The sequence below is a fragment of the Oncorhynchus clarkii genome, chromosome 21 (genome assembly GCF_045791955.1).
Source record: "Oncorhynchus clarkii lewisi isolate Uvic-CL-2024 chromosome 21, UVic_Ocla_1.0, whole genome shotgun sequence".
Lineage (NCBI taxonomy): Eukaryota > Metazoa > Chordata > Actinopteri > Salmoniformes > Salmonidae > Oncorhynchus > Oncorhynchus clarkii.
Window position 1 is genome coordinate 27,428,373 of NC_092167.1, and position 12,724 is coordinate 27,441,096.

At 43.3% G+C, this 12,724-nt stretch overlaps 1 protein-coding gene across 1 annotated transcript in view; it reads right to left on the reverse strand.

Annotated features, from left to right (window-relative positions):
• Positions 1–1,515: 1,515 nt before the first annotated feature.
• The window catches only part of LOC139378815 (collagen alpha-5(IV) chain-like), a 96,567-nt gene continuing 85,358 nt past the window's right edge, over positions 1,516–12,724 (reverse strand). Inside the window, exons 44-48 of the mRNA XM_071121337.1 lie at positions 4,435–4,647; positions 4,018–4,195; positions 3,765–3,879; positions 3,421–3,593; positions 1,516–3,196 (exon numbers count right to left, since the gene is read on the reverse strand). Of these exons, the coding sequence (XP_070977438.1) occupies positions 3,115–3,196; positions 3,421–3,593; positions 3,765–3,879; positions 4,018–4,195; positions 4,435–4,647 (761 nt within the window). The 3' untranslated portion in view covers positions 1,516–3,114. The remainder of the gene's footprint in view (positions 3,197–3,420; positions 3,594–3,764; positions 3,880–4,017; positions 4,196–4,434; positions 4,648–12,724) is intronic.

Below are 12,724 nucleotides of genomic sequence, written 5' to 3' on the forward strand. Positions count from 1 at the left end.
GATTCTGCTCCAGTCATTACCACGAGCCCTTCCTCCCCAATTAAGGTACCACCGACCTCCTGTGAACTACACCCACCCTGAACTTTGTCACCCACCCTGAACTTTGTCACCCACCCTGAACTTTGTCACTCACCCTGAAACCACAAATGGATCCGCCAAAAGACAAAGCTCCACTTTTTCCCAAAATGTCTCTCCTACTGGACCAGATTATTCTTACTATCTACCTCGGACAGGGTATCGTCTGTTGAGTCTGAGCTTTCAGAAGGTTTCGGCGGAGCAGTAATATCTGAACAATTACCTGCTTGCTTTTGAAATGGCCACTCCTTTCGACACACCCACTCCTTTCCACACGCCCATACTCCAGTCGCCATATTGGGGCTCAGCTTCCCCCTTCTCATTCAAAACATTTTTGCAAAACATAATTCTCTAGACCTCCAAGGGAGGTGTGATAATGAGGTGGTTATGGAGGTATGGCAACACAAGACTAATAGACCAATAACAAATAGAGCTCCAAACCTTTCTGCCTATAAGAGAGAGTTTTAAGTTTTCCCCTCCCCCCTCCCCTCTCAGACCACACACCCAGACAGCCCAAACAAAATTCTAGCTTAAGAAATGTTTTTGAAAAAAAGCAATTTTTTTTCAATTTTAACGGAAAACTATTACAGTAAAGTACTTAAGTGTTACCCAGAAAATATTTGATATTGATATAAAAACAATGTGGACCCCCGGCCTAGGCAGAGAGCTCTGTAAATATTGTACATCATTTTGTTATTTTCATATTTTTTCGTCACATTTTTTAAATAATGTTTGGGGTTGATCTGGGGGTTGATCACTTACATCTCATGGTCTTGACTCTGACTTTCATCATTCTTTTTGGCTTACGCCTATAGCTAGCTAGTTGGCTGTTTTGGATTCAAATAATGCAGCCCCTGCTTTATTGTTTAATCTGTCAGGAGGGATTTACAAAAAGTACTGCATGCTGTGTCCAGAGACGACAGAAGACGTTCAGGGACTGTTCTTAACTGCTGCCAAGATGTTGTGACTTCCCGTGTCCTTTTCAGCAGCTGTGGCATCACCCATGTAGGTGCTACATGTTCGGCAATGGACAACCAGTAGCTACGGAGAAGCAGGTCCTATGGAGAAACTGACCATCGATTCCCCCTCCGCCGAAGCTACACTGCCTTTCCAATCCAAACTGCCTCAACTCCCTGCCTTTCACTGAAGCCTAATTGAGACATTCAATCTCAATACCATCTCAATTTACATGTGTTGTTTGTTTTTCTTTTCATTGGCTTTGAGATGATTTTCTGTAATGCAAGTTAAAAGCATTATTATTATATAATATCCCTAGTCGTTGTCTGTCATAGTCAATGTCTCCTTGAAGCTTGGCTCTGTAGGATTCAAGTTTATTATGTGAGCTGCAGGCATGTTGATAAGACAATGCACAGAAACACATTAGTCAAAGTACTGGAACAGAGCACTTAAGTGTGCACTTCCAAGTCAGGGGAGAAACGTTTCCACACAAAACAATGGACATGGGGTTTATTTTTCAGTCTTAAAAGTTTATAACAACTTCTGGATAACATAACATAAAAAATAAAATAAAAAACAGATTTTTTAAAATGAATAAATGTCACCCCATGATGACATTACAAATTAAAAATAAGATTTGAAAAACAACATCACAGGAAGAATCTTCCCCCCACAGCTCTCCTCGTTGACCGTAGAATAGAAAAAGAAAGAATAGAACAAATTCTATTTGATTCTATTCTCGCAGTACGTAACATTACATGCATACCTACCACACGCTAGTTTATAGTGGGACAACCTAGACCAGTGTTAAGATGTGAATTCATATCAATAATATACATTTTCAGGAGTGAATTTTATTATCAACCTGTTGTGGCATGAAATCGGGTCATTTTCTAACCCCCCATTTAACTATTGAACGATAGATTACTAGTAGAAATCAAATACAAAAGCTTGAGTGATTGGCATTTTCATACACAGTACATGATCATAATAGGATAGGGTTTTTGATTGGTTGGCAGGGAAACTCTGTTTACTCAGTTTCGTTGTCATGCCAATAGTTTTGTGAAATGTGAAAAAAAATTACCTTTTGGAGATAAAAATAATGAATGATGGAAAATAAACTCCCGCCCACAGCCAAAGTGTATATACTGTTTTATTTTTAAATACATATATATATATATATATATATATATATATATGTATATAATACTGTTTCATTTATAGATGTACAATATCTGAATGAGTGTGTGTATATGGGAGCGAGTGAAAGCATGAGTGTGTGAATGAGTGCATGAATCAATTAAATGAGTGAAGACGAGTGAACAAACAGAATCAACCCAGAAATTCATAATATAACTAAGTACCTGTTTTATGTCTTACAACTATAAAGGTGTTTTACATAATATACACATTTAATTACTTACAAAAAGAGAAACGAGGCCTAGAGTTAACAGGCTGGGAGAGACAGCAGTGTTAGTACCACCAAAGAGAAAAAACAAGATAAAAAGAAAGAATAACAGAAAGATTTAATAAAAATGAAAACCTAGAAAAACGCAGTCTCGCTAAGAAAGCTCATCAGTGCATCTCTTCTCTCTGATGTTCCGACGTCAAAGTGCCGATTTGGTAACACGGAGACAACTCCACTCATTTGTAAAACACAAAAAGAAAAAAATGAACAAATTAAAGAAAAAATCTGTCTAAAAATGAAATGTTTGTACCACCCTCTGTACTGTACTGAAAATCTAAATATATATTTTTTCTTGTTGTTGAAACAAAACAATAATTTTGAAAAGATAAAAATAAAATGCACTTTTGTCACACAAGGCACCTTTCATGTGTTTTTTGTGTTTCTTTTTGACGTACTTGAGGTATTAAAAAAGAAGAAAAGACTAAATAGATTCATTTTTTCAACGTTTTTTTCTTTTGTTGCTGTGTTGCACAGTAGCACCATTTAAGTTGTTGTTTCCGGAAGACAATACACCATTGGAATTCCACCTTGTCACAGAGACATCATCATCACCACCCCTCCGCCGCCGCCATGTTCGTTGTCGGTTGTCCCCAGCAACGGTTGCCGCTGCGCTGTTACGTCCTCTTCATACAGACCACACAGCGGCTGACGCGCGTCCGCAGGTTACCTGCTTTCAGCGTCTCCGACTGTGGCTTCCTGTTAGGGGTCAGGGGTTAGAGGTCAGGGTTTGGCATCACTGAATGGGCACTCGGATCTTTACATTTTATATGAAAACTACCCATCTCAAGCAAATAACTACATTATCTAATGCTTTCAGTGTAATTTCTCATTACTCAGGATCAATCAACCAATCAATTATTCAATAAATCAATTACTGAGGGGAAAAAACCCATCATAATCTCTGCAACATTCTCTCGTACCTGAACATTTCTGATTGGTCGACGGTAGCCAGCCAGAAGCTGTAGGAGTTGCCGTAGTAGTTGCAGGTTCCCCGACCGTGGCACTCGATGAAGGGAGCGCTCCGGAATTCCTCTAGACAGGAGCCAGGAGAAGCCAGAGCCTGACCCGAACCCTCAGCACCAGCACTAGTGTGCTGTTATAAAAAGAGAGCGGGAGGAAGGGAGGGAGAGGAGGAGGGAAGTGGGAGGGATTGGTGGAGAAAGGTAAATGTGTGTGTTCATATGGTGGCTTAAACACACTTAAAATGTCAAACTTGATTCCTGTGTGTGTGTGTGTGTGTGTGTGTGCGTGTGCGTGTGTGTACCATCATGAAGGAGTATCCGATCCACAGTGGTTCCCAGTAGCTGGGGCAGGTGGGGATCTGAATGGTCTGACTGTGTACAGCTATCACCATGGCAGGGGCCTCACACACTGCACACCTAAAACACACACACACATAGAGGAGTGGTTAAATACACACACTCAGACATGATCAAATCACAGTCCCCTATTGTATCTCGTCTCCTCTATATGCCCTCCGTCCCTCCATCCCTTCCCCTCCCCCCATCCCTCTCTACCTGCTGATGTAAGGTTTGATGCCCTCTCCGGTGATGGGGGCCATAGTCATGGGCATAGGCGTGGGTGTGGACAGCCAATAGGAGTAGTCGTTACGGGAGGCAAAGTTACACACGTTGTTGATGTTACAGAACATGAATGGCATGGTGCTGAACCGACGCAGGCAACTACCAGCAGTTCCTAGAGAGAGGGAGTAGAGGAAAGAGGGACGAGAGGATGGGGAGAGATGAAGGGGAGGAGGGAGGGGTGAGAGGATGGGGAGAAGAGATAGGGAGAGGAGAGGAGAGTTTAATAATTTGTTTGGAAGATTTTCCAGCTTTGAACTATTTCCTATGTGTGTGTGTGTGTGTGCGACCACTCGTGTGTGCATGCGTCTTTATGTCCCAGCTTGTATATATAACTCCAGTCTCCATCCTTACCCAGGTCCTGTCCGTGTGCCCTCTCGTTGCCCTGTACGTAGAGCAGAGAGTAGCCATCGTAAATGAGGCTGGTGCCCTCTGGGCAGAGGGGGACGTCCTCGCCCTGGCTGTGTCTGGTGATCAGGAAGCCGTGCGCCACAGAGGCAGATCCAGATGGACCTGGGGGGCCCTGCAGGCCATCTGAACCAGGGGGACCGGGATATCCACGCTCACCTGGGAACAGGGGATAGAAGGGATAAAAGACAAAGCATGGGGAACATTAACAACTCAGTGAATTGTATAATACCACATAACTCAGGCAGACTAAAGATGTAAGATGTGCTATAATGATCAGTATAATCAGTAAGATGTGCTACAATGATCAGTATAATCAGTAAGATGTCCTACAATGATCAGTATAATCAGTAAGATGTCCTACAATGATCAGTATAATCAGTAAGATGTCCTACAATGATCAGTAAGATGTCCTACACTGATCAGTATAATCAGTAAGATGTCCTACAATGATCAGTACAATCAGTAAGATGTCCTACAATGATCAGTATAATCAGTAAGATGTCCTACAATGATCAATAAGATGTCCTACAATGATCAGTATAATCAGTAAGATGTCCTACAATGATCAGTATAATCAGTAAGATGCCCTACAATGATCAGTAAGATGTCCTACACTGATCAGTATAATCAGTAAGATGTCCTACAATGATCAGTACAATCAGTAAGATGTCCTACAATGATCAGTATAATCAGTAAGATGTCCTACAATGATCAATAAGATGTCCTACAATGATCAGTATAATCAGTAAGATGTCCTACAATGATCAGTATAATCAGTAAGATGCCCTACAATGATCAGTAAGATGTCCTACACTGATCAGTATAATCAGTAAGATGTCCTACAATGATCAGTACAATCAGTAAGATGTCCTACAATGATCAATAAGATGTCCTACAATGATCAGTATAATCAGTAAGATGTCCTACAATGATCAGTATAATCAGTAAGATGTGCTACAATGATCAGTAAAGACTTGTTCACACTACAGGCCTTAATGCTCAAATCTTTTTTTTTTTAAATCCATTTTGGAAGACTGACTGTCCAAACAGCGAGTTACACATGTCCAAATCAGATTTGTGTATGTTCAGACTTTAGTCATTTGCAGATGGTAATGGCGGGTGTGTGTGCAGTAGTGTTGGCTGATTGGTGGTGATGCTCGTGCTCCCTCTCAATCAGAAGTTATGTAGCAAGCTAAGGTCACAACTACGCCTGCCATGGAACTCTCCCAGTTGCTTTGAATGTTCGAAATCGGGGTGTAAGAACACTAAAGCCTCAAAGGATAAGATGATCCACCTTTCAAAACAATTTTTGGCTAGCAACAACAGTCAACTAGTTAGCTAGGTAGCAGTTTAGCTTGCTAGCACATTCTCAAATTTGTTTGTAAACAATTAACAAGCTAGTAATACGAAGTTCTTGTCAAACTGTCAACAGAGTAGCTAGCATGCAACAATATATGCGTAAAAACAGTCTACAAACCACTTTAAATCAGATTTAACTGTTTAGACACAAGTCACATGGCCAGAAATCTGATTTGTATCTGGCTTGAAATATCTGATTCAAACTCAGAAAAATTATCAGATTAGAATCAAACTGCCAGTGTGAAAGCTTTAGATGTGCTATAATTAGGGATGTAACGATTCACCATATCGGTCCCTGATTCAAATGTTTAAGATACAAGTGCATCGGCCCGCGGACCCCAAACGGATTAAAATGTAGAATGCAATTCATTATGTGACTTGTTAAGCACATTTTTACTCCTGAACTTATTTAGGCTTGCCATAACAAAGGGGCTAAATACTTACTGACTCAAGACATTTCAGATATTCATTTTTTACTCATTTGTAAAAAAGAAATCTAAAAACATAGTTCCACTTTGACATTATGGGTTATTGTGTGTAGGCCAGTGACACAAAATCTAAATGTAATCCATGTTTAATTCAGGCTGTAACACAATTAAAAAAAAGTCAAGGGTGTGAATACTTTCTGAAGGCACTGACCTGCTGAACAGGGCTTACAATATATTTTATTTTAATAATAATTGATTGGATTTATATACTGCTTTTCTACCAACTGAGGTACTCAAAACACTTTACATAGTAGAGTGACCTCATCCACCACAAATGTGTAGCACCCACCTGGGTGATGCACAGCAACCATTTTTGTGCCAGAACACACACCACACATCAGCTGGATAGGTGAGGAGTGATATACAGTACCACTCAGAAGTTTGGACACACCTACTTATTCAACGTTTTTTCTTAATTTTTACTATTTTCTACCGTACATTGTAGAATAATAGTGAAGACATCAAAACTATGAAATAACACATATGGAATCATGTAGTAACCAAAAAAGTGTTAATCAAATATAGTTGAGATTCTTCAAAGTAGCCACCCTTTGCCTTGATGACAGCTTTGCACACTCTTGGCATTCTCTCAACCAGCTTCATGAGGTAGTCACCTGGAATGCATTTCAACTAACAGGTGTGCCTTGTTAAAAGTTCATTTCTGGCATTTCTTTCCAACTTGATGCATTTGAGCCAATCACTTTTGTTGTGACAAGGTAGGGTTGGTACACAGAACATAGCCTTATTTGGTAAAAGACCAAGTCCATATTATGGCAAGAACAGCTCAAATAAGCAAAGAGAAACAACAGTCTATCATTACTTCAAAACAAGAAGGTCAGTGAAAATTTCAAGAACTGAACGTTTCTTCAAGTGCAGTCGCAAAAACCATCAAGTACTATGATGAAACTGGCTCTCATGAGGACCACTGTAACGATGTGCTCTGAGAGTCGAGAAGCAAGTTCAGGGAGTGAGTGTTTTAATAAATAAATGCAACATAATACAAAACAAGAAACACGAACAACGCACAGACATGAAACTGAAACAGCAACAATGACGCCTCACCTAAGGGAAGCATCAGGGAGTGTTTTTTTGTTTTTGTTTCAGTGGGAATGACGTCGGGTCCGGGAGCCCCTCATGCCAGGCTCTCCTGCCTCCGCCAGCTCGTCAGGCTCTTATGCCTCGGACAGATCGCCAGGCTCTCATGCCTCGGACAGATCGTCAGGCTCTCCTGCCTCCGCCGGCTCGTCAGGCTCTCATGCCTCAACCGGATCGCCAGGCTCCCCTGCCTCAGCCGGTCTGTCAGGTTCCCGTGCATCAGCAGGAGTGACCAGTCCGCTCCTGATCCCCGGGATCGTCCCTTTGGTTGGCGTCCTGCTGCTGGAGCCGAACACGCCGGGGAGTGGGTACCCCGTCACGTATGCTTTCTCCGGCGCTCTAGGTCGAAATGCTCCCGCGTCTAAGCCGGACTGACAGGTTTCCCGTGCCTCAGCAGAGGTGACCGGTCTGCTCCTGATCCCCGGGATCGTCATTTTGGTCGGCGTCATGCGGCCGGCTGAAGCCGCACGTCAAGGAGGGGGTACTGTCACGTGTGCTCCCTCTCCGGCCTTTAGGTCACCAGGCTGCTCATTATGGCGCACACCTGTCACCATCGTTACGCGCACCTGTGCGTCGTCAGACTCACCTGAACATTCTTTCCCTGATTACCTTCCCTACATATGTCACTCCCTTTGGTTCATTCCCCAGGCATCATTGTTTTTGTTTCATGTCTGTGTGCGGTTAGTGTTTCTTGTTTTAGATTATGTTTATTTAAAATGTATTTAAAGTTTATTAAAACACACTCCCTGAACTTGCTTCCCGACTCCCAGCGCATATCGTTACATCCACCACAGGAAAGGAAGACCCAGAGTTACCTCTGCTGCAGAGGATAGGTTCACTAGAGCTACCAGCCTCAGAAATTGCAGCCCAAGTAAATGCTTCACAGAGTTCAAGTAACAGACACATATCAATATCAACTGTTCAGAGGAGAGCGTGTGAATCAGGGCTTCATGGTCGAATTGCTGCAAATAAACCACTACTAAAGGACACAAATAAGAAGAAGTGACTAGCTTGGGCCAAGAAACACGAGCAATGGACATTAGACCTGTGGAAATTTGTAACTTGGTCTGATGAGTCCAAATGTGAGACTTTTGGTTCCAACCACCGTGTCTTTGTGAGACGCAGAGTAGGCGAACGGATGATCTCCGTAAGTGTGGTTCCCACCGTGAAGCATAGAGGAGGAGGAGTGATGGTGTGGGGGTGCTTTTCTGGTGACACTGTCAGTGATTTATTTTGAATTCAAAGCATACAACCAGCATGGCTACCACAGCATTCTGCAGCGATACACCATCCTGTCTGGTTTACGCTTAGTGGGACTCTCAATTGTTTTTTAACAGGACAATGACCCAACACACCTACAGACTGTGTAAGGGCTATTTGACCAAGGAGCAGAGTGATGGAGGGCTGCATCAGATGACTTGTCCTCTACAATCACCAGACCTCAACCCAATTGAGATGGTTTGGGATGAGTTGGACCACAGAGTGAAAGAAAAGCAGCCAACAAGTGCTCAGCATATGTGGGAAGTCCTTCAACACTGTTGGGAAAAGCATTCCAGGTCAAGCTGGTTGAGAGAATGCCAAGAGTGTGCAAAGCTGTCATCAAGGCAAAAGGTGGCTACTTTGAAGAATCAATTTTTTTTAATATAATTTGATTTGTTTAACACTTGTTTGGTTACGACATGATTCCATATGTGCTATTTCATAGTCTTCACTATTATTCTACAATGTTGAAAATAGTAAAAATAAAGAAAATCCCTTGAATGAGTAGGTGTGTCCAAACTTCTGACTGGTACTGTATGGCAATTAGGAATGAGGGGGATGATTAGGTTGCCAAGACCACAGTGAGTCAGGAAACCCGATTAACATTCCATCTGAAAGACGGCACCCTACGCAAGGCAATGTCCCCTTCACCCCCCTGGGGCATTGGGATCTCCTTAGACCAGAAGGAATAGTGCCCTTTACTGGCACTCCAACACCACATCCAGGACCAACCCTGCTTAGCTTCAGAGGCAAGCCAGCAGTGGGATGCAGGGTGGTACAGTATGCTGCTGGCATTGATTGTTCTTTTGGTAGTTTTGCTTTAAACAATCAGTGCATATGGTCATTTTTTTAATATACAGGGTAAAGTTGATAACGAGGACAGCAGTCAACTTTGCAAGGTGCATTGCATGGCCTAAGTGAGAGGAGAGGAGAAGATCAATCCGTTAAAACTTCCAAACAGTCAAAACCATTCGATTTTGAGATGGAGGTGAACTCACCATCTGATTTAACAGAGCTTGAGAAAACCCCCAAATCCAGATGTGCAAAGCTGATACAAACGTACCCAAGACGACTCAAAGTTCTAATCGCTGTAAAAGGTGATTCTACAAAGTATTGTCTCAGGGGTGTGAATACTGGTCTAAATGAGATATTTCTGTATTTCATTTTCAATACGTTTCCAAAAATGTGGATATTGTGTGTAGATGGGTAAAAATGAAACTATGTAATACATTTTGAATTCAGGCTGTAACACAACAAAATGTGGAATAAGTCAAGGGGTATGAACACTTTCTGAAGGCACTGTATACATTCATTGGCTATATCATAGCTAATTTGTAAAAATATTGATACATCACTAGCTCAAACACGTAACCTGCAAAAATGTGAAGTTAATTAGTGGGTGATGTTGATTTCAGAACCAAAGTGGCAGGACAAAAAACATAGGCTACATTGCCCTCCCCCCTAGTCTGATAGTGGTAGTGGGGTGGTAGATGCCTAGTCTCCTTAATGGCTCGGCTCATGAGCCTGCATAATACATACACCATAGGCATACAGCATTTATACATACACACACACTTTAGTGTCGCATTTATTCGGTCTCTAATCAAACGGAATCGAATCGTTTCAAACTGAAACGTATCGTTGAGCCCATGTATTTAGATACGTATAGAGTCATCTTGAAAGGGAAAGATGCACATCCCTAGCTATAATGATCAGTAAGATATGGTATAATGATCAGTAGCACTCACCTCCGTCATCATGAAGTGCTATGGGAGACTAGTCAATCACCTCCAACCTACCTGACACCCTAGACCCACTCCAATTTGCTTACCGCACCAGTAGGTTCACAGACGACGCAATCGCAATCACACTGCACACTGCCCTAACCCACCTGGATAAGAGGAATACCTATGTAAGAATGCTGTTCATCGATTACAGCTCAGCATTTAACACCATAGTACCCTCCAAACTTGTCATTAAGCTCGAGACCCTGGGTCTCGACCCTGCCCTGTGCAACTGGATCCTGGACTTCCTGACGGGCCGCCCCCAGGTGGTGAGGGTAGGTAACAACATCTCCACCCTGCTGATCCTCAACACTGGGGCCCCACAAGGGTGTGTTCTTAGCCCTTTCCTGTATTCCCTGTTCACCCACGACTGCGTGGCAATGCACGGACAAACTGAAATGGTCCAACCACACAGACAGCGTTGTGAAGAAGGCGCAGCAGCAGCAGAAATTCGCATCCTGTAGCTCTAACTCCAAAAGGATTTGGGACACTGTAAAGTCCATGGAGAACAAGAGCACCTCCTCCCAGCTGCCCACTGCACTGAGACTAGGTAACACGGTCACCACTGATAAATCCATGATAATCGAAAATTTCAACAAGCATTTCTCAACGGCTGGCCATGTCTTCCTCCTGGCTACTCCAACCCCGGCCAACAGCTCCGCCTCCCCCATAGCTACTCGCCAAGCCTCCCCAGGTTCTCCTTCATCCAAATCCAGACAGCAGATGTTCTGAAAGAGCTGCAAAACCTGGACCCGTACAAATCAGCTGGTCTAGACAATCTGGACCCTCTCTTTCTAAAACTATCCGCCGCCATTGTTGCAACCCCTATTACCAGCCTGTTCAACCTCTCTTTCGTATCGTCAGAGATCCCTAAAGATTGGAAAGCTGCCGCGGTCATTCCCCTCTTCAAAGGGGGTGACACCCTAGACCCAAACTGTTACAGACCTAAATCCATCCTGCCCTGCCTATCTAAATTCTTCGAAAGCCAAGTTAATAAAGAGATCACTGACCATTTAGAATCCCACCGTACCTTCTCCGCTGTGCAATCAGGCTTCCGCGCCGGTCACGGGTGCACCTCAGCCACGCTCAAGGTACTAGACAATATCATAACCGCCATCGATAAAAGACACTACTGTGCAGCCGTCTTCATCGACCTGGCCAAGGCTTTTGACTCTGTCAATCACCGTATTCTTATCGGCAGACTCAACAGCCTTGGTTTTTCTAATGACTGCCTCGCCCGGTTCACCAACTACTTTGCAGACAGAGTTCAGTTTGTCAAATAGGAGGGCATGTTGTCCGGACCTCTGGCAGTCTCTATGGGGGTACCACAGGGTTCAATTCTCGGGCCGACTCTTTTCTCTGTATATATCAATGATGTTGCTCTTGCTGCGGGCGATTCCCTGATCCACCTCTACGCAGACGACACCATTCTGTATACTTCTGGCCCTTCCTTGGACACTATGCTAACTAACCTCCAAACGAGCTTCAATGCCATACAACACTCCTTCCGTGGCCTCCAATTGCTCTTAAATGCTAGTAAAACCAAATGCATGCTTTTCAACCGTTTGCTGCCCGCATCCGCCCGCCCGACTAGCATCACCACCCTTGAAGGTTCCGACCTAGAATATGTGGACAACAATAAATACCTAGGTGTCTGGCTAGACTGTAAACTCTCCTTCCAGACTCATATTAAACATCTCCAATCCAAAATCAAATCTAGAATCGGCTTTCTATTTCGCAATAAAGCCTCCTTCACTCACGGCGCCAAACTTACCCTAGTAAAACTGACTATCCTACCGATCCTCGACTTCGGCGATGTCATCTACAAAATAGCTTCAAACACTCTACTCAGCAATCTGGATGCAGTCTATCACAGTGCCATCCGTTTTGCTACCAAATCACCTTATACCACCCACCACTGCGACCTGTATGCTTTCGTCGGCTGGCCCTCGCTACATATTCGTCGCCAGACCCACTTGCTCCAGGTCATCTATAAGTCTATGCTAGGTAAAACTCTGCCTTATCTCAGTTCACTGGTCACGATAACAACACGTACCCGTAGCACACGTTCCAGCACGTATATTTCACTGATCATCCCCAAAGCCAACACCTCATTTGGCCGCCTTTCCTTCCAGTTCTCTGCTGCCAGTGACTGGAATGAATTACAAAAATCGCTGAAGTTCGAGACTTTTATTTCCCTCACCAACTTTAAACATCAGCTTTCTGAGCAGCTAAGCGATCGCTGCA